Source organism: Tupaia chinensis, unplaced genomic scaffold (assembly GCF_000334495.1).
Source record: "Tupaia chinensis unplaced genomic scaffold, TupChi_1.0 Scaffold000350_1, whole genome shotgun sequence".
Classification (NCBI taxonomy): Eukaryota; Metazoa; Chordata; class Mammalia; order Scandentia; family Tupaiidae; genus Tupaia; species Tupaia belangeri.
In genome coordinates, this window is record NW_006159844.1 from 1,659,915 (window position 1) to 1,685,449 (window position 25,535).

Here is a 25,535-nt window from a genome sequence, read left to right on the forward strand (position 1 = left end):
CTCCATGCTTCTGGGAGTGAAAGGTGATTATATCTTATGGCCAAGAGATCAACACAAACCTGATGTGGAAGTCTGGGAAAGGTTATTTTTTGTTTTTATGAGAAAAGGGTCAGATATGGGAGGCTCTGCTTTCTTTCCCACTTTTCCTATTTTGAATACAGACACAATGCCTTGAAAGGCAGTGGCCACTTTGTTACCATGACAGAAAAGGTGAAAGGAATTGCTTAAGACCTTGATATCATTAAGACAATGCCAGGGGCCAGTTTCTTTATACTTAACGGTTATGTGAGAAAAATAATCTATTTGAGTAACTCTTGTTACTTAGATCTTCTGTTACTTAAAGTAAGCTTTCCTACCTGAATTCCTACAGAAACAAATTATAAGTGATGTAAACAAAATATTTAACAGAAATAATTAGTTAACTTATTAGACTCTTATTGAAAATGCTGTTAGAAAACATTTTATTTGTACAATAAAACACTGAAAATAAAAGCACTTAATTTAAAAGGAAAATATTTGATTAATTTTATTGTTGACTATGAATCTATTTGCAATTTAACCTATGTTACTTTAAAATTATACTAAGGACAGCCATTATGCTTTGTTTTGTTTGAGTCAGACAAAAACCAAAACACATTTCCAATCAAATTTTATGTTTATATATGTAAACAATGAAATAGCACCAATAGCTTCTGTAAAATTGCATCATACAGTTTTAATGCAGACTGCTTTACCAATAAATGGCAATTTGTTTTAAGTGCATGTGATTGCAGAAAACTGGTCACACTGTTCATCAGAAACCAACTGGGATTTTCCTTAGGTAATTCAGACACTCAAATCAATAAAATATATCCTGAATATCAACTTGAGTTGCACAGGTTAAGATGAGACCTCTCACAGTGTTGAAGATGTGATACAATCTGTATTTGAATTGGCATTGAGCTTCCTCAGATTTAAGCTGCTTTCATCTGAAATATCTTCTATTCCTAAGATCCGCTACATCAAGATGGCTCATCAGCTAAATCACGTTGGTCAAAATACCTGGCAAAAAAAGAATTTATGCAAAAAAATATTAATTGTACTATTACTTGTAACAGTAAAAGATCACAACAATACAAATGTCCATCAGTAAGGGGGTTAGTTAAATAAACTACTGTATGTGTACACAATGGAAGACTGAAGTTATATAAAAACAAATGAGTGAGGGCCAGCAGTTGGCATAGAGATTAAGGTACTGGATCCCACATGGCTAGCTTCACAGTTTAAGTCTTGGATTCAGTCGCTTGAGAATCATGCTAAGTGCATGTGGTGTGTGTCTGAAATCCCAAGAGAGTGAAGGGATTATGGCATGGCCATCCCACCCTTGAGGGGGGAATTTCTCACTTACCCTTTCCTTTTCTCTCCCTGGTGAATGCACACATCCTATGACAGTGTGACCATGCCCCATACTATATCCCAGTGGGTGCTTTCTTGCTCTCCCACTCTTTCTAGCAAGTACACAAGCTCTCTACCAAAAAAAAAAAAAAAAAAAAAAAAGGAGAAATGATGTATGGCATCTGTTTAAAATGTATAAACATGGGACCAGCAGATGGTGTAATTGTTACATTGTTGGACTTCCAACCATGGTTGAAGTCCTGGACCTGGCAGCTTACAACTCAGGCTGGGCTGGGACCAGCAGTTAGCATAATGGCTATGTCACTGGACTCCCATGTAGTCGACCGCAGTCCGTGTCCCGGACCCGGTGGCTTAAAACTCAGGCTGGGCGCGTGTGCGTGCGTGCCCAAGATCCCGAGAGGAGAATGGAGGAAAAGGGATTGCGGTGTGGCCATCCCTCCTGGTGGGTGATTTCTTTCTGTCTCTCTGGCGAGTGTACATGCCCTATAGCAAAAATCTCTACGTCTCTATAACCAGTTATTGTGTGACTGACCTCCCATTGATCATGGACATACATGCACACACACGCACACACACACACACACACACATATATAAACACAGTATGATGGGGACAAACAAAACATTCTGGTAAAGAATGAATAATCATTGAAGTTGGGTCACAGATGGGTCTGTTTTTTTTTATTCTATTACCTTTGTGTGTTTGAAAAATCTCCCTAATAAGAAACTTAAAAGGCCCTGCCCAACCATGGATGCCAGGGAAAAAGCGGGGGGAAGGTGGGACATAGCAGAGGGTGGGGGATGGGGAATCAGGGATGGTGTATGTCACTGAGTATTGTGAGAAATATGTTGCCCATTATAAAATGGATGGTTGAACAGAAAAGGACATTATTATCAATATAAGTTTCACAGAATGTAAAATGGTTCTTCGTGGAATCACTTTACATATAACCTTTTACAAAAATCAGGAAAGAAAAATGTATTATAATTCTGTAAAGCTACTTCTGTTGGAAATTAGAATAATTAGTTCATACGTAGATTCTGTGGTCATATGGTTTACTAAACGAATGAAGTTTAAAGACACTAATAGTATTTCTCTAAATGTGATTGATCTTCAATAGCATTGTTTGTGATATGTGTGGGAAATAAGGTCTTAGTCCCACTGAATTAAGCCTCTGGACTCTCACAAATATACATTTTCAATTACAACCCCCATGATGGGTGAATGCATGCATGTGTGTGTGTGGGGGAATGTATATTTTGCTTAGTAAAATTTAAGAGCCATTAATCTTAAAAAGGTAATTAAATATCCTGTCTCTGTTTTTTTTTTTAAGAGAGATTTTTGCTATAATATGCATGCACTCACCAAAGAGAGAGACAGAAAATGAGAAATCACCACCAAGGGGGGGTTGGCCATGCTGCAATCCCTTCTCCTCCATTTTGTTCTTGGGATTTGGGGCATACATACACATGCCTAGCATGAACTTTAAGCTGCCAACTCTGGGATTTGAACCATAGCTATGTTGGAGTTGTAACTATTATGCCACCTGCTGGTCCCAAATAAACTGTCTCTTAATCTCCCTTAAATATGTATCTTCTTAACAGAGATTTTGATAGAAGCTATGAGTTAGTACATTTGTGAAAAGCTAACAAGTTTCTAAAACTCATGTGTTCTCCATTGAAGAAATTTATATATTTTGAATGTCGTGTGTGTAGATCACTAAACTGAATTTGTGGGTTTTTTTGTTTTGTTTTGTTCTGTTTTGTTTTGAAAAGCCTGCTTTGTATCCTTACCCAAGTAAACACTGTCTCCACAAAGGAAAAAAAAAAAAAAAAAAGGCCCTGCCCATAGTGTGTTGGTGAGGTGGCTGGATTCCACATGGCTGACTTGTGAGGTTTGAGTCCTGGATTTGGCAGTTGAAGAATCACACAAGGTGTACATGTGCCCAAATTCCCAAGAAAAGAAATGGAGAAGGGATTGTAGCATGACCGTGTGCTCTGGATGGGGATGCTTTCTCACTCCCCACCAACCCCCTCTCTTTGACAAGCACATACATCCTCTGGCAAAATTAACAAAAATAAGAGGGGCCAGCAGGTGGTGTAGAGGTTAAGGTGCTAGATTCCTGCATGGTCAGCCGTGGTTCAAGTCCCAGATCTGGAGGCTTGAAATTCACAGTCGACTTGTGTGTCCATGCCTAAAAACCTTGAGAGGAGAACTGAGGGGAAGAGATTGTGCTCATACTCCTGGGGTGGGTGGGGTCTGGTAAGGAACAGATCCTATGGCAAAAATCAAAAGAATGAAGTTTATAAAAGATGAAAAACCATTGGTAAAATAATTAAAAGCAGCTCGACATGTTGATCCTAGTTTAATAAGAATCCACTCATCCGAATAGGTCATTTCTGTTAATTAGTTTATTACCTTAAATCTACTAAAACAAGAAAATAAGAGACATAATAATATCTGATACATTATGTTGAAATTGATACTGCAAAGAGTGAAGGCTGACACTATCTTTTATTTATTTTTGATTTTTTTAAAGAATCATTTAACTTTATTATTAATTGTTTTAATTTGACTAGAGAAAGAGAAAAAAAGAAAGTGAGAAAGCAAGCTGCCAGGTCCGAGACTTGAACTGTGGTCAGCCACATGGGATTCCAGCATCTTAACTACCATGCCACCTGCCGGATCCTGACACTATCTTTTTCAAACTTTCTAAAATCTTTTTTAAGTCGTAAGTCAAGTCTATAGCTTCAGAACATTTTTTAAAAAGAATTATTTAACTTCATTGATTATTATTATTATCATTATTTTCCAGTTTGATCAGAGAGAGAAAGAAAGAGAGGGAAAGTGAAATAGCAAGCTACCAGGTCCAGGACTTGAACAGTAGTCAGCCATATGGGAGTCTATTGCCTTTAATGACCATGTCGCCTGCCGGCCCCGCTTCAGAACATTTTATACTCTAGAATCCTTTTCCATTTTTTTTTTAAAGAGATATTTTTGCTACAGGGTGTGTACACTCCCTGGAAGTAAGAGACAGAAGTAAGAAATCACTCCCTGGGGGCGATGACCACTCTGCAATCTCTTCTCCTCTAGTCTCCTCTAGAGATTTTGGGCATGCATGCACACCTGCCTGGCGTGAGTTTCAAGTCACCAGGTCCAGAACTCAAGCAGTGGTCGAATACATAGGAGTTCAGTGACGTAACCATTACGTTATCCATTGGTCCCCTCTTTTTCATTTTAAGCTAAACTTTTTTAGGGGAAAAAAATCATAACCATAAACTTGAATATTTCTTCTTTCATAATTGTTTAATAATAACAAAATCTCAGTGGATTAGCAGCCAGAAGCTTCCAGATTTTACTGAATAAATGACTTGTTTGTTGAACCAACAATTAACCTTTCTGACCCTGTGTCATCACGTGTAAAATAAAAGTAAAAAACTCCTTGAGTTATTGTAAGGATTAAAGATATTATACATAAGATACCCAGTACAATGCTAGAGCTGCTCATTTAATACTTAACTAACAACACATGAGGTAGTTATTGGCTTCCTTTTGTGATCAGCATAGTTAAGAACTTAGCACAGGAGCAGACGTGCCTGGATTTGGATCCTATCTCTACCTTTCACTAGCTTTGCAATAAAAGGAAAGTTACTTCACCTCTATCTGCCATGGCTTCCTTATCTGTAAACTGTTCACAGTACCTACCCTGATAAATGCTAAGTGAGTTTCTATTTTTTAAAATTTATTTTTATTTTTTGAGAGATTTTTGCTACAGGAGACGTGTGCTTTCCGAAGAGACATAGACACAGATAGCGAGAAATCACCCCTAAGAGGGGATGGCTACGCAGCAATCCCCTAACAGTATCCCTAAACCCTAACACTAACCCTAACCCTAACAATATAAAAAAAAAACAAAACTAAAAATAAAAAAAATTTAAAAATTAAAAAAAAAAGATATTTAATTTTAATAAAGTTTTTTTAACAAACAAACAAAAAAAGATTTTGGGCATGCATGCAAGTGCACCCGGCATGAATCTGAAGCCACCAAATCCAGGACTTGAACCATGATCAGCCATGTGGTAGTCCAGCAACATAACCATTATACCATCTGTTGCTTCCAGTGAGTTTCTATTTTCAATTAATAATAAAAATGATTGGCACAAAGTACCCAGTAAGTGTTAATTATCATCAGCAGTACAATTATTGTATACCAAGAAACTGGATGTTAAATACGAATACACAGTATTCTGAAAAACTGTCTTGTTTGTGGGAGGAAAGAATGAACACAGAATTACTTACCTTTCTAATATTTAAATAGATTATAAAGCTTTAAAAAGATACTAGCACTGGAATATAAATATGTCCAGGAAAAGAAATAAAATATAAATGTTATGATATATATAATCTCATATATAATGTATAACATATTATAAATAACATATATGTGACATATTAATACATGTATACATGCATATATAAATACAACATAGATCATGGGTAACATATATAATGTATAATATATAACATGTTATACATATATGTATGATATATATTTGTTTTATTAACAATTTAGAATGTAAACAAATTTTAAATAAATCCCAGGTAGAATTCTGATGAAGAAATGAAACAAAACATGTATAAAATAAAATATGCTCCAACTGAAAATGAACAAAGGAACAGGCTATTTAGTAAATACTAATGAGGGTACCGGCCGGTGGTGTGGTGGTTAAGGGTGCTGGTGAATCCCACATGGCCAACAGGGATTTGAGTCTGGGCCTGGTGGCTTGTTTTCTCACTTTCCCTCTCTCTCTCTCTCTGTCCCTCGCTGGTCAAATTAAAATTGAAAGAAAGAAAGTTAAATTAAAATAAATCTTTAAAAAAATAAATAAAAAAACAAATGAAACAAAATTAAACACGTTCTACCCTCACTGATAAACAGAAAAGTGAAAGGCCATGAATTATTAAATTATACCTGCTAACCAAGCAGATTAATAAATTCAAAGCAGGAACCCTCTCATCATCTTTGCTGTCCTAAAAAAATAAAAAAAGAAAGAAAATTTTAATATAATCTGTTCCTGATATTTTTGAAATAAATTTCCTTTAAAGATGCAAAACATGAAAAATTTATTAGATTTTCCATCACACAGAAATAGGAACACCCAAAGAAAAAGACTATGGAGTTAATGATTTCCTTGAAAAATATCTAAGAGCATCTTTTTTTAAATTGCCAGATAAAACATAGTTTTGCCAGAAACAGAGGGAGAAAGTACCCCCAATAGGGCATAGTTATGCTACAATCCCCTTTTCTCCATCCTATCAGAATTCAGGATACACATGCATACACACCTGCTGTTTTTCTTTTTTTTTTTTTGAGAGTTTTTTTTTTGCTATAGGGTGCGTGCACTTGCCAGAAAGACAGAAAGCGAGAAATCATCCCCCAAGGGGGATGGCCGTGCTGCAATCCCTTCTCCTTCATTCTCCTCTTGGGATCTTGGGCATGCACTCACATGCACCCAGCGTGAGTTTAAGCCACTGGGTGTGGGACTCAAATCACGGGCGACTACGTGGGAGTCCAGTGACATACCCATTACACTAACCTGCTGGTCCCTACACCTGCTGTTTTTCAAGCTGCCAAGACTAGGACTCGAACCACAATGGACCATATGGGATCTAGCTCCCTTAACCTTTAGGCTGTTGGGTTGGCCCTTGATAATTTCAGTGTTTCAGCCCTTCTATGTGCCAAGTACTATATGTAACAAAATTGAATAAAATATATTACCTGCTAATAGCATAAAAGATGAAATATCCACATATTAGCTTTAATAAAAGACAAAATGTGCTAACACTGGTGGAAAATGAAATGGTATATTTTTTCTAGTTTTAAGATCAGAGGAAGTACCATAGCAATTGGAATATGAGCCAAACAGTGAAAAATAAATGGTATTCAGATGTAGATTAGAAGAGAGTGAAAAGGCACTTCTGCGGAGGGACTAAAGTCTAGGAACAAGGCATGGGAGATATTATTGAACAGTAAATTTATTTTGCTGGGCACACAGGCCATATAAAAGCTAGTTTGAACCACATAATGGAAATTTAATGAAAATATTTTGGAGAATTGGCCTCACAGTGCAGCAGTTTTTTTTTTTTTTGTGGGGGGGGAGAAGTTTTTGCTATAGGGCGCGTACGCTCACCAGACAGACAGAGACAGAGAGATAGAAAGTGAGAACTCGCCCCCCAGGGGGGATGGCCATGCCGCAATCCCTTCTCCATTCTCCTCTCGGGATCTTGGGCACGCACACACGCGCCTGGAGTGAGTTTTAAGCCACTGTGTCCAGGACTCGACCCGCGGTCGACTACGTGGGAGTCCAGCGACATAGCCATTACGCTAACTGCTGGTCCCCACAGTGCAGCAGTTTTTAAGCACTGCACAAAGAAAGCCAGATGGCTGCCACAAGGCTGTCTAGAGTTCGAGTCATGGCCTGGTGACATTGGGAGCGTGTGTACGCCCAGTATCCTGATAGGATAGACAAATGGAGGAAAAAGTACTGTGGTATGACCTTAACATGGGGGGCTTTCTCTCCTTTTCCCTTGCATAAGTGAGTATGTACCCTTCGGCACTTAAAAAGAAAAAAAATGTTTGGAGTGGTCAGTGGAGAACAAGTATACATTCTGGGGCGAGGGGAAAGAGAAAGGAAAGGAAAACAAAAATCACTACTGAGCTTAATTTGGCCTCAGATTAATTTATATAGCATTGCTATAGGCATGAATTAGAGGAAAGATCTGATTGAAGAAATTTAAAACATTCACTTGTGCAAGAGACTGTTAGTTCACCACTTCCTGTATCTCATTATTATTTAGAACAGAAGCTATTTTTAGTTAGACACTGCTATCCAAATGCAAAATTAAATGTCCCATAATCCCATATGACCAAGTCACTAAATTGTGGCCACTGAGCTATGTAAAGCCAACTGTTCTATGCTACTTTTAGGAATGCTATCGATATTTAAAGGGCAGTCTTTATGGCTTCCTCTTCCCAGTTGCCCATAATAAAATATACTGGCCAACAGCTAACTTGGGTCATGAGATGAATTTGAAGGTGCAAGTCATATGCAGAACTAAAAGGTCAGGTTTATTTCCATTTTAGATTTTATCTGCCTACCTTCAGACTTTCTTCACCTGAGAAAAATATTCCCATTTTATTTAAGCTACTACTACTTTGGACTTTTCTGTTATAGTCCATGTTTTCCAACTTTATTGGAATCCTTCCTTATCACCACATAAATTGGTGGGTGCTTTTGATTCGAAATAGTATGTTGCAACTTACCACTAAGAGCCTCACTTCAGAGCACCTTCTTGCAAGCTGTCGAATCAGTGAATGAGCCTCAGGTAATAAAGGTTTTTCAAGACAAGCTAATAAAGCATAAAGCCATCGTCCCTAAAGAGTTTTAAAAAGAAATAAGTAGACAAAGACTAAGCCATAAGTTTTACTTATATTTTAAAATGTCCAATGTTGTGCTTGATTATTTGCTATGAATTAATTCACAGAATATTTTATTAATAAATTTGGATATAGACAACAAAAGATCATTTGGAGAGACAGGTGATAACTCTTGTATCTTTTAACTGTAGACAGAATACTGGATTATTCAAAGTACTCCCTGACACCCAAAGAATTTGTTTCAGTGATTCTTACTATCATCTCTTCTTGAGTGAGTAAATTTAATAAGTAAAAAAGAAAGGACCAGCACCTGCAGGTGGTGTGGTTGTTAAGACGTTGGACACTCCCACATGGCCAATCATGGTTTGAGTCCCAGACCTAGTGGCTTGCTTTCTCACTTTCTCTCTCCCTTTTCTCTGTGTCTCTCTTGGATCAAATTAAAATAAATGAATGAATAAATAAAATTTAAAATAAATAATTCTTTTTAAAAAAATCCCCAAAATCTTACAACATAGAGTTGGTTGTTTTGTTCATTTGTTTAGTTTTGTTTTAATAGGTAAAAGACAGAGAAGAAAAACAAAACAGAAAAATAACATTGATAAAAGGTCACTATGGACCAGTCCCACAACCTAGTCGTTAAAGAGAGCCAAGTTTTAGGTCCAGCAGTTGGCGTAATGGCTATGTCGCTGGACTCCAATGTGGTCGACTGTGGTTCGAGTCCCGGACCTGGTGGCTTAAACTCACGCTGGGCACATGTGCGTGCCCAAGATCCCAAGAGGAGAATGGAGAAGGGATCAATGTAATACAATGTAAAGTTATATGTAATCCAATGTAATATAAAGAAGATTATAATGATAATAAAAATAAAAATTAAAAAAAAAAAAAAAAAAAAAAAAAAAAAAACAGGAGCCAAGTTTCACATAGCTGACTGCAGTTCAAAATCCAAGCCCATAAGGCTTAAAAAACACACCAGGCAGGTGAGCATGTATGCTCAATACTGCAACTAAATGGAAAAATGAAGGTATTAAGGCATGATCACACATCACCAGGGGGTTCTTAATTCCCCCACTCCCTTTCTCTGGTGAGCACACTAGCCCAATGGCAATTAAAAAAACAACAAAAAAAGCCTCACACAAAATTTAAAATTCTATATCTAGATTCTAATAAACAAGTAGCCTAAGGTCATGAGCAAAGTTACCTATTAAAGGTGTACCTATTACACTAACACATGGAAAAAAAATTGTTTCACAAATATTGAAAAGAAATGTACATTATGTTTAATTTGAAATGCCAATACAAATTTGCTAAATTTGAAAAATAATCATAGGATTAGGAAATAATGTCAGATTGACCCAGATAGAACTTCTGATAATCAAATTTTTTAAGCTACAAAAATGACAATTTCATATGGTTCAACTTAAGGTGGGAATTCAGAAAAGAGAAATAAATTTATCTATTGCAGATGACATAATAAACTGGTTCATTTCTTCTGGGGGAAAAAAAAACAAACCCTCTGGCAAAATGTTAACAATGGCTAATAAGATCTTAGTTTAGTAATTTCCTTTGTTTTTTAAAAAAAGATTAATTTATTTAACTTTATTTACTCATTTTAATTTGACCAGAGAGGGACACAATGAGAGAGAAAGTGAGAGAGCAAGCTGCCTGGTCCAGTATTCGAACTGCTGTCAGTCATGTGGGAGTCCAGTGCCTCTAACCACCATGCTACCTGCTGGCCCCTGGTAATTTCCTTAAAAAAAAATTTATTGCCAGAGGGCACATACAAATGTAGGGTAAGGGGAAGAAACAGGGTATGAGCACAGCACAATCCCGTGTTTTCTCCACTCCTTTCTATTAGGATTTGGGCACATGCACACACATGCCTGATGTTTCTCAGGTTGACAAAGCCGAGATTCAAACCACTGCCAGCAATGGAGAATCTGGCTCCTAATGCATAACACTTAACCACTGTGCTTTGGGTCCAGGCCACTAATTCAGTAATACATACACACACACACACACACACACACACACACACACACACACATATATATATATTTAATTTAACTTTATTTATTTATTTATTTAAATTTGATCAGAGAGGGACAGAGCAAGAGAGAGAGAAAGTTAGAAAGCAAACCACCAGGTCTGGGACTCGAACCACGGTCAGCCATGTGGGAGTCCAGTGCCTTTAACCATCACACCACCTGCCAGCCCCATAATCCAGTAATTTTAATCTAGAAATATCCTGAGAAGTTAATAATTTTAAAAAATTATTGTAAATGTTTGTAATTCTGTTCTGATCACAAAACACTAGGAAGAGGGAACCAGCAGTTAGCGTAATGGCTATGTCACTGGACTCCCACGTAGTTGACCGAGGTTCGCGTCCCGGACCCGGTGGCTTAAAACTCACGTCAGGAGCATGTGTGTGCGTGCCCAAGATCCCGAGAGGAGAATGGAGGAGAAGGGATTGCGGCGTGACCATCCCCCCTGGGGGGTGATTTCTTGCTTCTGTCTCTCTGTCTCTCTCTGTCTGTCTGGTGAGTGCACGCGCCCTGTAGCAAAAAAAAAAAAAAAAAAAATCTCAAAAAAAGAAAAAGAAAACAAACCACTAGGAAGAGCCCAAATGGTCAATAATGAGAGAATCAAAATAAAGAGATGCAAGACAATGGCAATTATGTGAATTACATGATCATATACATATATAAAATGTATGCTAAAAAAGTCATTGATCAATCACAATTATGTGAAAGACATGTATGACAACAAAGAAGCAGAAGCGGTTTTATATATATATATATATATAATTTTTTTTTTTGCTATAGGGTGAGTATGCTTGACAGAGTGGACAGAGAGAGGGAAAGTGAGAAATCACCCTCTGGTGAGATGGCCACACTGCAATCCCTACTCCTTCATTCTCTTCTCAGGATTTTGGACATACACACATGTACCCGGCACCATTTGCAAGCTTCTAGTCTGAGACTCAAACTGCCATTGGCTATGTGGGAGGCAAGTGCCTTAACTACACACTACCCCAAGAAGTGACCATTTTATTTTATGTTATTACTTTTAAATTTTATTTAAAAAATTTGACCAGAGAGGGACAGAGTAAGAGAGAGAGAGAGGGAAAGTGAGAAAGCAGGCCACCAGGTCTGGGACTTGAACCTCAGTTGGCCATGTGGGAGTCCAGTGCCCTTAACTACCACGCTACCTGCTGGCCCCTGAAGTGGCAATTTTAAACATATGAACTTTTTCCATATAAAAAATACATAGTAGATAGAAGAGATTTAAAAGGATGAAAATATAAAATTCTAGAATAAAAAAATCTGGTGATAAATCATATGGTCACTGTACCTATGGAAGGTACTTTAAGCTACTTCCCAGGTAGGTTTGGAAACTTATTAGAACATAATGTTGGTTTATCTGTCTGTCTCAGAAGACTATAAGCTTCCAGAGAGTAGAGATTTTATATTATAATGTCTTGATAGGGGGATTGTTTTGGGTCCTCTGATATGCTCTTTGTAAATATCTTCAATTGTGAAAAAGCATTGTTTCTAAAATTTAAATCTACTTTGAAGGATAAAAGTTCTTAACAATGTTGGGACCAGCAGTTAGCATAATGGCTATGTTGCTAGACTCCCATGTAGTCGACTATGGTTCGAGTCCTGGACCTGGTGGCTTAAAACTCACGCTGGGTGTGTGTGCGTGCATGCCCAAGATCCCGATAGAAGGGATTGCGGTGTGGCCATCCCCTCTCGGGGGTGATTTCTCCCTTTCTGTCTCTGTCTGTCTGGTGAGTACACGTGCCCTATAGCTAAACCCTCTGGGGGGTGGGGGGGCAGTGGGGACAGTGTATTAGGAAGGGTCAGCAGACGGCGTGGTGATTACGGTGCAGGACCCACACATGGCCAACCATGGTTTGAGTCCCAGACCTAGGGGCTTGATTTCTTAGTTTCTCTCTCTCTCTTTGGTGAGCATGCATGCTCTACAGCAAATTTAAATACATACATACATACGTAAATAATACAATTAAATAATTATTTTAAAAAAGGTTTATTTGTTGTTATTATTAAATTTGACCAGAGAGAGATAGAAAGAAACGGAAAATGAGAAAGCAAGCCACCAGGTCTGGGATTCGAACCACAGTTGGCATGTGGGAGTCCAGTGTCCTGAACCGCCATGCCACCTGCTGGCTCCAAAATTAAATAATTCTTTAAAAAAATGTATTAGGATGGGGGCTGGCAAGTGGCATGGTGGTTGAAGGTGCTGGACTCCCACATGGCCGACCACGGTTCAAGTCTCAGACCTGGTGGCTTGCTTTCTCACTTCTTCTCTCTCTCTCTCTGTCTCTCTCTGATCAAACTGGAAAACAATAATGATGATAATAATAAATAAAATTAAATAAAATAGTTCTTTAAAAGAATGTATTAGGAGCATTAGGCAGGTAATTGATTTATAATACTCACCAGACTTAACCAATTTTGTCATAAAAATTGAGCTGTGACTATGAAGCTATAAAACTACGCCGTATAATATGGTTGTTAGGAATCAGATTCTAACACATATCTACCACAGATGGAAAGCTAGGCTACCGGGGCTGGGTCTGAGTTGATAGTGTCAGCTAAGTGACCTTAAATATGTTAGTGAACCCCTCCTGTGTATCAATGTTCTTATCTGTAAAATGGGGATAGCAATAGTTCATAGGTATTGAAGGGTTCGATGAATTAGTATATACAAAGTACTTAAAACAGGGGCTGGCAGGAGGCATGGTGGTTAAGGGTGCTGGATTCCCACATGGCCAACCACATTTTGAGTCCTGGACCTGGTGGCTTGCTTTCTCACTTTGTCTCTCTCTGTTCTCTCTGTCCTTCTGTGGTTAAATTAAATAAATAAATAAATAAATAAATAAAGTTAAATAAAATAATTCTTAGAAACAAAAACGAAGTACTTAGAGCAATGCTAGCATGTAGCACATGCTATTATTGTTATTTCTGATATTCTCTTATGAACTGAATTTTTTTAAAAAGGAGTATTTTATTTAACTTTTATTTATTTTTTGATTTGACCAGAGAGGGACAGTGAGAGAGAAATGGAAAGTGACAGATCCGAAACTTAAACCATGGTCAGCATGTGGGAGTCCAGAGCTCTTACCCACCACACCACTTGCTGGCCCCACGAACTGGGTTTTTAAGGTAATTCAGAAAATGCAATTCAAACTTCTTTAAGTCAGTGTTACTCGAAGTGGGGTCTGCGGACTGGTTGCCAATCTATGACCTGTTTGTTTGGGTTGCAACAAGAATAGTAGCTTGTACAGGATATAAATCAACTCTTTTCACTGACCTTTTTTTTTCTTTCTCAATGCAAGACTTTTCCAATGAAGAAAGTATTGGTCATCAGAAAAGCCATGTGTTTTTCTATGCAAAAATGTGTCATGACTTTTCTGACAACTCAATAGTTTGTTGATTTACATTCTGGTTTAAATTCCTTATTTTAGTAAAAACATAGTTTGGGTCACATATAGTTATACATATATCTATACATACAAAGGTATAAATGTAAAATATTTTAGAGTCATATCTAATAAATAAAGTAATTTTGTCTGCATTACAAAGATGAAAAGATACGATACTACCAGTTCTGGAGTAAAGTCTCTTTCTCCAAACCAATTACTCAGATATTCCAAGACACTAGTTACTGTTGCCTAAAAAAAGGAGGGAAGGGTAAAGGAGAGTTATATTAGTAATAGAAAACCAACAAGTTCAACATGCGTTTCTCTAAGTTTATTTAGAAAGCAACTTGTGGGGACAGCAGGTGGTATAGTGGTAATGGTGCTGCACTCCCACATGGCTGACCGTGATTCAGGTCCCAGTCCTGGCAGTTTGCTTTTAAATTACATTCCCCCTCTCTCTCTATAGTAAAATTTAAAAAAAAAAAAAAAAAAAAAAAAAAAAAAGATAATAAAATTGAATAATTTTTTTTTTTTTTTTTAGATTTTTGCCTTCAGTGCTTGCTGAAGAGAGATAGAGACAGAGACAGTGAGAAGAAACATGAGATGGCCATACCACAATCCCTTCTTTGTCATTTTCTTCTGGGGATCTTGGCCATGCATGCACATGTGCCCAGTGTGAGTTTCAAGTTACTAGGGTCCAAGACTGAAACTGTGGTTGGCCATGGGGAAGTCCAATGACATAACTGTTACGTCATCTGCTGGCCCCTAACTAAGTAATTATTAAAAAAAAAAAAATACATGCAACTCTTGATATTTAAAATTCTTTAGATTTCTAAAGAAAACTGTCACTATGATAAGTGATTTGATAAAGAGACTCATTCAATAAGAGGCACTTAAAATTTACATAATTTTTAATTAAAAAAAAATTTGTTTTTTTTGGGGGGTCCAGCAGGTGGCATGGTGGTTAAGAGTGCTGGACTCCCACATGGCTGACTGTGGTTCAAGACCAGCACCTGGGGGCTTGCTTTCTTGCTCTCTCTCTCTCTTTGTGTCTCAATCTGGTCAAATTAAAAACAACAATAATGATAAAATAAATGATTATTTAAAATTTTGTTGTTGTTTTTTGTCATAGGGTATATGCACTTGCCAAAGAGAGACAGAGAAAATGAGAAAGCAAGATGTCACCCTTCACAGAGAGAATGGGAGAGAAAGTGAGATGTTGCCCTTTATTCCCAGGGGGAATGGCCACACTGTAATCCTTTTTCTTCCATTTTCCTTCTGGGATTTTGGTAATAACACGCACACTTGCCTGGTACCACCCTCAAGCTACCAGGTTGGGACTTGAACTGTGGTCAGCAATGTGGGAGTCCAGCATTATAACCACTATGCCATCTGCTAGTCCCATATTTATTTTTATTAAAAATAAAATTATTGCAGAGAACACATGTGCTCACCAGAAAGAGGGAGAAAGAGAAAAAGAGGGAGGGAGGGAGGGGGAGAGAGATACACACAGACAGAAAGACTTCCTGGTGGGGCCTGGTCATGCTGCAATCTTTCTTTCATTTTTCCTTTGTTAGGATTTTGGACATCCACGTATATGTTTTCAAGCCTCCTGAGCCAGGATTTATACCACAGTTAGTTGGCCACATGGGATTTAGCTTCCAAGCACAGCTCTTAACCACTGTGCTACAGGGCCTGCCCAAGAAGAGGCTTTTTAAGACAAATATTCTTACACTCTTAAGTATCAATTAATGCCTTGGATTAAATCCTAGGCTTAAGTTTGTAGCTGCTAATTTAGTTTGTAACTACCTAAAAAACTTCACATACTCTTTAAAAAAATAGTCTTAGGGCCGGTAGGTGGCGTGGTGGTTAAATGTGCTGGATTCCTACATGGCCGACCGCAGTTTGAGTCCTGGACTTGGTGGCTTGTGCTCGCTTTCTCTTTCTCTTTTTTTCTGTCTCTGGTCAAATTAAATAATAATAATAACAAGTGAAATTAAATAAATACTAATTTTAAAAAAGTAGTCTTGGGATTGCAAGTGGCATGGTGGTTAAGGTACTGAACATGGCTGACTGTGGTTTGAGTCCTGGACCTCCTGGTTTGCTTTCTCACTTTTTTTCTCCCTGCCTGTCTCTTTCTGGTGAATTAAAAAAAAAGTTTTTGTATAAATATCTTCAGTCCATTTTCCAATTCCAATTAAGTCAAAGTACAAATCTAAAGAGAAAATTAGCTACAGAAATATTTTTTTTTTGAGAGATTTTTGGTATAGGATGCGTGCGCTCGCCAGAGAGAGAGACAGACAGAAAGTGAGAAATCACTCCCCAGGGGAGATGACCATGCTGCAATCCCTTTCCTTTCATTCTCCAGGAATAATGGGCACGTACGCACATGTGCCCAGCTTGAGTTTCAAGCCATTGGGTCCAGGACTCAAACCGTGGTCCCCACATGGGAATCCACTATATACCATCTGATGGCCTCAGATTTTATTTGCTTTTAAAAAATTGCTAATGGTATGCATACTTGCCAGAGAGAAAGGATGTGCTCCTCAGTTGGGGCACAGTCACATTACAATCCCCCTTTCTCCGCTTCTCTGTCCTCTCAGGATTCTATGTGGGGATGCACGCTCATGAGCCTGACTTTTTTCCAAGTCACCAGGTCTGAGAGTTGAACCACAGCCTGCCATGCAGGATCTGGTTTTCTATACCCAGTACTTAACTGCTGCACTATGTATGGGGCAGGCCTTTATTTGATTTTTAAATGGACAACAAAGAGTCAGGATTACTAAAAGACCAAAGCACCAAACTCTGTAATTCTCCCCTTTAATCCAAGAAATTATGATGTATTATAATCTTTTTTTCTTTTAGAAATCACTTAGGAAATTTTATCTTATCTTTTTAAGGTTTTTGCCATAGGGTATATACAATTACTAGAGACAGAGAGTGAGAGGGAAAGTGAGAATCACCCCCAGAAGGGATGGTCTTTTCTTCCATTCTCTTCTTAGGATTTTGGGCACGCATGCACACGTGCTCAGCATGATTTTCAAGCTGCCAGGTCTGGGACCTGAACCATGGTTAGCCATGTGGGAGTCCAGTGCCATATCCACTATGCCATCTGTTGGCCCTATGTATTACAATCTTTTTTTTTTTTTTTTTTGAGAGGTTTTTGCTATAGGGTGTGTGCGCTCACCAGAAAGACAGAGACAGACAGAGAGACTGAAAGCTAAAAAATCCCCCCCCAGGGGGGGATAGCCACGCCACAATCCCTTCTCCTCCATTCTCCTCTCAGGGTCTTAGGCATGCACCCCCATGCACCCAGCCTGAGTTTAAGCCACTGGGTCCAGGACTCGAACCGCAGTTGACCACATGGGAATCCAGCAACATAGCCATTACGCCAACTGCTGGTCCCTGTCTAAAAATGGAAATAGCAATCTAACCTTAGTATTTAATTCAAGTCCCAGAATCTAAGATTTATAACTGAACTTTTCATAATTGAATACTTTAGTATTGATTGAAAGTAATGAGCACTGGAATTAATCTACTTGGCACTGAATTCCAGTGCTGATATTTCCTTGCTGAAAACCCATCTTTCAAATTATTTAACCTTAAATTTTGTCTCCTCATCCATTAAAAATAGTTATTAATAAAACACCAGGAGTGACCCCATGTCCTAGAAGTAAAGGGAGCTGGATCTTAAAAAGCGAACTGGTGGCTTTTTAAGAGAAATACACTGGGCATGCCTGCATGTGTATTCAAAACCATGAAGGCATGGAGAGGTGGAGGAAAAGGGATGGTAGTGTAACTATGTCCATCAGGAAAACATTCTCCCCATCTATTTGTCTCTTTTTTATGCTTGCTGACAAATTAAAAGAAAATAAAACAGGAGCCAGAAAATGTTGTGGTGGCTAAGGCACTCCTACATGGCTGACCATGGTTCAAGTCCTGGCAGCTTGCTTTCGTGCTTTCTCTCTTTCTGTCGGTCTCTTGCTTTCTCACTTTCTCTCTCTCTCTGTATCTCTGTCTGGTGAATTAAAAAATAAAATTAAGTAATTATTTAATTAAAAAACCCCAACTATCCATAGGCTTATGCTGAGGATTAAATAAAACCACAGTTTAGGTCAAGGTCATATATACTATAAATATTCAGCAAATGTATTCAAATACTTCATAGAAATATCTTCATATTACAAACAAAAGAATACATATATCCTTATTATCAGATGGACTTTACCTGATTCATTCTGCTAACGATACTAAGCAAGGGAGGAAAACCAATCTGAAAGAAAAATGAAAATGAAATTTACTAAGTGGTATTGTAAAAGGAGCTTCATTATTCTTTTTTCAAACTGGTGCATTTTTTGCCATATTGCTATTTAGAAACAAAGAATAGATAAAAAACAAAAATTATTTCACTGCCCATTGTAAGATATTCCAAGCAAGAGTATGTCATTAATGCAAAAAGAAAAGATATCTTAAAGTTTGAATATACAAATTTTTAAATAAACGATTTTAGTAATTAAAATCTTCAAGCATGGAATTTAAAAAAATGATACTACAGACTGAGTATTCTTTATTCAAAATGCTGGGGACCATGTTTCAGATTTTGAAAAAGAGTTTTTTTTTTGGAGGTTTTTGCTATAGGGCGCATGTGCTTGCCAGACAGACAGAGACAGAGAGAGAATGTTCACATCACCATCACTTGTAATAGCCCCAAATGGAAATATCCCTGTCAAAACTAGAATAGATAAATAAATCCATTTATCATCATAGAGCTATATAGCATTGAAAATGAACAATCATTAGCTATACTTGAGATCATGGTTGTCTCACTGGGATAAAAAGAGAGCTGTTATCAAGAAGAGACATAATGGGAGCTTGACTTGAATGGTAGCCACCTAGGTTTTTATTTGTTATAAGCATACACACACACACACACACACACACACACACACACACATACATACATACATATACACAATGAGTATCTTGAGGAAAGGACTGAAGTGTAAACTCAAAGTTAATTTATGTTTTATATAGCTTGAAGGTAAAATTGTTTTTAATTGCCAGAGGGCATATGTGCTCACCAAAGAAAGAGAGAAATAAAGTAACAAATTAAAAAAAAGAAAAACAACTTTTGTTTGACTCAAATCTAGTCATTTAAAAGAAAAGAATCTTGGGGCCAGCAGGATGCGTGGTGGCTAAGGTGCTGGACTTCCGCACAGCCAAGTGCAGTTTGAGCCCTGAACCTGATGGCTTGCTTCCACACTTTCCCTTTCTCTCTCTCAGGTCAAATAAAATAACTAATTAATTAATTAATCCTTAAAAAAAAAAGAATCCTACCTAACCCATAAAATTAATACACAGCTAAACTATACGAAATATGAAGACAGCCTAAAATAAATCGTAGTAAATTTTTTCAGAAACTGGGGTGTCACTTTGTAAGTAAGAGCTAGTAAACTAAGTCAGGGGTTGGCAAACATTTTCTGTAAAGGGCCAGGTAGTAAATATTTTGGACTTTATAGGCCACCATAATCTATTACATATTATTTCTTTTTTACAACCCTTCAAAAATGTAAAAACCATTTTTAGCTCACAGGGTGTACAAAAACAGGCTGTGGACTAGATATGGCTTTGGTTGTGGTTTGTAACCTCTCATACTAAGTGATACACCAATGGAACACTTTTTGTTTTGTTTATCCACCTATTACCTACTTGTACATAATCGATTCCAGGACTTTCATTTGTGGCTGGTCCAATGGCTCCTTCAGCACATAATCTTTCACCAAGGCAAAATTTTTTCCAGCCTTCTTCATCTTCAGATTTTGGCTGGAGAAGAAAAAGATATTTATTTATTTACTTTCATACATAACAGAAGAAAGATAAGTGAGGATCTGCAATACTCTTACCACCTCAATATAAAGATATGGCACCAGTGAGGGGCAGAATTGTGTGTCCCCAAGATTCACATGCTGAGGCCCTAACCTGGAGTCTGTATTCAGCAATAAGGCCTTTAAAAAGTGATTAAATTAAAATGCCACTAGAGTGAGCGTTAAGCCAATCTAACTGGTACCATTACAGGAAATTTGGACACAAAGGGACACGAGGGATTTGCATGCACAGAGTAAAGACTATATGAAGATACAAGAAGAAGGTGGTCATCTATAAGCTAAGGAGAGATGCCTCCTTAGAAAGAAACCAACTTTGGGGACCAGCAGGTGGTATGGTGGTTAAGGTGCTGGACACTTCCATATGACTGACCATGGTTCGAGTCCCAGACCTGGTGGCTTGCTGTCTTGCTTTCCATCTCTCTGGTCGAATTAAAATAAATGAATGAATGAATGGATGAATAAAATGAAATAAGTAATTATTATTTTTTTTTAAAAGAAACCAACTTTGATGATATCCTGTTCTTTGACTTTGAGCCTTTAAGACTGTGAGAAAATAAATGTCTTTGCCTAAGCCTCCTAGTCTTTTATGGTAGCCTTAGCAAATACAGTGCCTAAGTGGTCACATCACATGTAGGATATGTTTAGTTTAGATCACATTTTAATGGACTTCAACAAGCAAGGGTGTGTCCAAAAGAGGATGATAAAGATGAAACTCAGTATGAGGGAAAAATACATTAAGAATGCTTTTAAGAATGAAAGTCGTTTATCCCAGAAAAGGAGACATAATTACATATTTCACATACTTCCAGGGCTGTCTGGTCAAACTAGGAATAGATTTACTCCTTGTTACCAGATGGAAAAAAGCAGAACCAGTAGGAAGAAGCACCTCAGCTCAATATAATCATAAGAGCCGGCAGGTGACATAGAGGTTATGGCAGCTGGATACCATATGGCTGACTATACAGTCTGAATCCCAACCTAGTGACATGAGAATCATGCTGGATGGGTATGACCAAAGTCTGGAGAGGATGAGAATGGAGGAGGGACGGGGATGATTTCTCACTTTCTCTCTTTCTCTCTCTCTCTCTCTGTCTCCAACAAGTGCCGGTATACTACAGTAAAATTTAAAAAAGAAAAAAAAAAATTCACAGGTCTGCTCCATGGCCTGGTATGTAAGGATACCAGATCCCATATGGTCAGCTCAAGAGTTTGAGTCTTGGGCTCAGTGGCTTGTGAAAAGTGCAGGCACACATGCATGTGTGTACTCAAAATACCCAAGGGAGGGAGAGATGGAAGAGAAGGGACTGCAGTGTGACCATTCCCCATGGGGGATGTTTTCTTCTCTTCCTCTCTTTCTGATTTTCTGGCCAGCACAAGTGTTCTCAACAACAACAAAAAGTCCTAACAATAACAACGTACTGATTCTATACTTTTCAGCCTACTAATATAATGGAATTATTACTGTTATTGATAATGAAAGAGTGAAAATGTAGATTAAGAAAGTGAATCTTTAAAAATTAGAAGTAAATGTCAACTACTGCAAACAGGTATACATTGTACAATTTAAACTGAGAAACTTACATACATACCATAGTCACATTACTATCCAACTGCTGTGATTTCCAGTGATTTCTATGTTTGTCCACACTCTAAAAGAAAAAAAGTTAGTGATCTTCACAAAATGGAAAATTAAATCAGTTTCTGCACAAATTCTTTTTTTTTCCTGAATAAAATTCTAACGATCCTAAAACTTGGAATACATGTTTCAAACTGTATTGTGTCTAATAATTATAGTAATAATTTGGTAATTCATTCATGAATATTCTGAAATACATATATCTTATTTTTCCAACTACTGTCTAAGAACAGAAACCATCTGAGGGAAGATTTAATCTTATTAAATTTGATGCCTACCTGTCGAACAGTTGAAAACTGTGCCACTTGTTGCTGTTGCCACCGGAGTGTTGGAGAATAACCTTCAGGAGCGGGTTGGCATCCTGAAAGCTTGAGATCAGTTCATAAATGTTAGAATCAATATTAGTGTTATAATTAGAACTTCACACTTCTACGATGTTTACCTTTACAAAGGTAAAACCAAGATAGAGTAATATAGTAAATAAGACTACTCAAGAAAAATAAAATACTTTTTGCATATGCAATAAAACAGGCGTTTCACTTTACTATTTATGCCCTAGTTAAAAACATTAGAAAAAGAGCCTTGGAGCTGGCAGGTGGCATGGTAGTTAAGGTGTTGGACTCCCACATGGCCGACTATGGTTCAAATTCTAGACATGGAGTTTTGCTTTCTAACTTTCTCTCTCTCTCTGTTTCTCTCAAATTAAATAATAATAATAATAAAGAAAATAATTCTTTTTTAAGAAAGAAAATGATCCTTAATAACTTTAAAGGAAATCTAGAATGATTTATAATTGGAATGTCTAAGAAATGTAAATAGCATGAGCCCTAAGGATATAATCTAATCCTACCTGTCTAAAATAGCAAACTTAGAACAAAAAGAAATGACCCCTAAATAAAGAATTTGGTATGTTCAAATAATTGAAAGACACTTGACTTTAGAAAACATGCAGTTCACAATTAATCACATATCGGGTTGAAATAACATTTAATGGAATGGGGCCACCCTGTGTTGAAGTAGTTGAGACCTAGCATTGGGAGCTGGATCCTGCATGGCTGACCTCCATTCAAATGCCAGCCATAGGCTGGAGGACCACTTTGGGCACATGTGTGTATGTGCCCAATAGCCTTACAGACTGGATAGAAATGGAGGAAAGAGATTGTGGCGTGACCATGCCCCACTGAGGGGTGCTTTCTCTCTTTGCTGAGCACATGTGTTATATGGCAAAAAACAAAAAATTTAATGGGGTCACTTTTTAAAACTTAGGTATATAAAACATCATAATCTATCAACCAAAAACTTCCTGGAGGCTTGAAAATCGCACTAGGTGTGTCTCATGTGTGCCCAAAATCCTAGGAGGAGAATAGAGAAGGGACGGTGGTGTGGTCATCTCCTCTGTGGGGAGTGATTTCTCACTTTCCTTCTCTCCAGCAAGTCCTATGACAAAACCAATCAGCAAGTACCATGCATGCCCAAAATCCCAAGAGGAGAATGGAAAAGGGATTGTGGAGTGGCTGTCAAACCCTGTGGGGGGAAGGTGATGTTTCACTTTCCCTTTCCCTCATTCTCCAGCCAGCATACACCCTATGTCAAAAAAGATAAAATTAAAAAATAAAATAAAGAACATAAGGGGCCAGGTCCAGATCCAGCAGTAACCAACTGGACCCACATGGGACAGGTCCTAGATCTGCCTCAAGAGAATTTCCTAAGCAAATTTGCACTATAAGTGGTTGGCACTGGTTGAGACAGCGGTAAAACTGGCAGTGTTGAGACCCTTTAGGGGATGTCTGTGTCTCTGTCTCTTTCACAAAACAAATACACTTGGTGTGGTACTGAAGGTGCTGTACACTCCCACATGGACAACCACAGTTCAAATCCCAGACCTGGTGGCTTACTTCCTCATTTTCTCTCTCTCTGGTCAGATTAAAATAAATGAATAGATGAAATTAAATAAATAATTCTTAAAAAAAAAAGTTAAATAAAAAAAGGGATTGTTTAAGTAACCTATGTAAAAGACTCTTGAGGACTGGGTCATGTCTGTAAATGAAGATGGGAAAGTCTCCACAAATACCATGGTTATCAAAAGCCACTTTGGAGGCAGTAAATGTCACATGTTCTACTAGAGGAAAATGTACAAGAGAATGTCTTATTTTGTAGGGAGAAGTCCAATCTTAGCAATAACCATTATTCGTTTAGGGGATACCAGAAGTGCCTTAGTCTTTTAATTTGCGGAGGGTGGGGGTATGGAGGATCTCCATATAGTTAAAACTCACAGAAACATTCACACTTTGCTTCCTCTTCAACTTCTTTGGGTCAATTTGAGCTACTACAACATCAGGACATTGAGCTGCTTCAATCCTACAAGTAATAAATGCAAGAGATTTAATTACTATTATTAAATCACTATTATTAGTATTGTGCTTTGCTCATGTGTGGTAAGACAAGCTGTCCATTTCCACAGTTCATCATGAAATCAAAAGAAAAAAACAAAACAGAGTTGCTATTGAGATACTACGCAATGTACTTCTTAAAATATATGGAATGAATGCAAAGAACTAAAAGCGCTCATCTTGACTCATACAATCAAATTTAACATAGACTCGCCCACGTTAGGATTTAATCCAGGGATCTTGAGCAGACGCGAACTCCCGAGGGGCTGGGAAAGAACAGAGGCGGGGATTTAACGCACACGGGATTGAGCGCGGTACCAGGTGCGGTGCCCAAGGAGATGGCGGATGACCCGCCCACCAGCACAAGGCAAAATCACTCACTGGACCAGCCTCAGGTATTCCTGAGGCGTCCTGGGAGGTACCGAAGGATCGAATCCTTCCGCCAAATCGCAGGGCTCTACCGGCAACAGCCGGGGCATCAACTCTTCTACTGGAGACTCCGCTGGTACCCACGCCATGGCGTTCAATCCAGGCAGCCCGCCCAGCGCATGCGCTCAGGGTAGGTCACAACGCAGGCGCACAAGTGTGCACCTTTGACGAGGTGCCAAGAGGGGTCTGGGCGTAACTACGCGTGCGCAGACTTGATGCTTCCTTCGAGGTTAGGGTTCCGGTGGGGTACTGAAGCTTCTGCGATATTAATTCCTAGCAGGAACGGCTGGAAAAGTATCTTTAGGTCTTACTACTCTCTATTCTCTTCTTTTAAGGCCTGGGTAAAGACTAAGTTATTAACTTTTTTGCATTCCTAATAGTGAGACATTCTTACGTTTTTTGGAATTAAAAGTATTACTGTAATTATCATTCATGGAGCTCTAAATTCGTAAATCCTTGGGAATACGTTACAGACATTTCCTCATTTAATTATTATAACAACCCTTTGAAGTGGGCAGGTTCTTCCGGTTTCACGGAAGGAAAATTGACAAAGAAGGGTTAATTGTACAGCTGTGGTAGGCACAGTGGTAATAGGACTGCATCCACATGGGAAAGGTCTCCTGTTAGTGCGGCTCGAAGCCCCTTTGGGGATGCGTGGTGGTGTGAGAACCTGTTGGAGTGCTTGTCTCTCTGGGGAAGTACAGAAACTTAATAATTACGTTTTTGTTTGTTTTGTTTTGTTTTGTTTTGAGAGATTTTTGCTATAGGGCGCATGCGCTCGCCAGGAAGTTAACTAGGACCATAGGTGTTCACCACCCTGCCTAGCCTATGTACTAATATATTGGTCAAGGATGAACCTGGGCGTTCCATTCTAGTGTCCCACAGCCGCACCCTGCTGCTGCTTGCTGTTCTGGGC

General features: G+C 38.2%; 1 protein-coding gene across 4 annotated transcripts; it reads right to left on the reverse strand.

Moving 5' to 3' along the window:
- Nucleotides 1–695: 695 nt before the first annotated feature.
- GEMIN2 (gem nuclear organelle associated protein 2) lies at nucleotides 696–24,737 on the reverse strand. 4 transcript variants are annotated; one of them, XM_006152357.3, is made up of 10 exons: nucleotides 24,572–24,737; nucleotides 24,074–24,158; nucleotides 22,079–22,168; nucleotides 21,754–21,813; nucleotides 19,989–20,102; nucleotides 18,508–18,552; nucleotides 14,463–14,531; nucleotides 8,720–8,830; nucleotides 6,368–6,426; nucleotides 696–1,041 (listed from the first exon to the last, which is right to left on the reverse strand). In XM_006152357.3, exons 1-10 carry the CDS (start codon nucleotides 24,706–24,708, stop codon nucleotides 1,002–1,004), a joined length of 810 nt encoding a protein of 269 aa, XP_006152419.1. In that variant the 5' UTR covers nucleotides 24,709–24,737; the 3' UTR covers nucleotides 696–1,001. The 4 variants fall into 4 exon arrangements, with proteins under 4 accessions (XP_006152419.1, XP_027629192.1, XP_006152421.1 ...); XM_027773391.1 differs by lacking the exon at nucleotides 14,463–14,531; XM_006152359.3 differs by lacking the exon at nucleotides 8,720–8,830.
- Between the last annotated feature and the right edge of the window lie 798 nt (nucleotides 24,738–25,535).

Coding starts and splice junctions, on each gene's coding strand:
- GEMIN2 (XM_006152357.3), bottom strand. CDS start 24,708: ATGGCGTGGGTACCAGCGGAGTCTCCAGTAGAAGAGTTGATGCCCCGG. Junction 20,103..21,753: donor TGGATAGTAATGTGACTATG/GTATGTATGTAA, acceptor TTTCTTCTCCAG/CCAAAATCTGAAGATGAAGA. Junction 1,042..6,367: donor TTAATCTGCTTGGTTAGCAG/GTATAATTTAAT, acceptor TTTTTTTGCCAG/GTATTTTGACCAACGTGATT.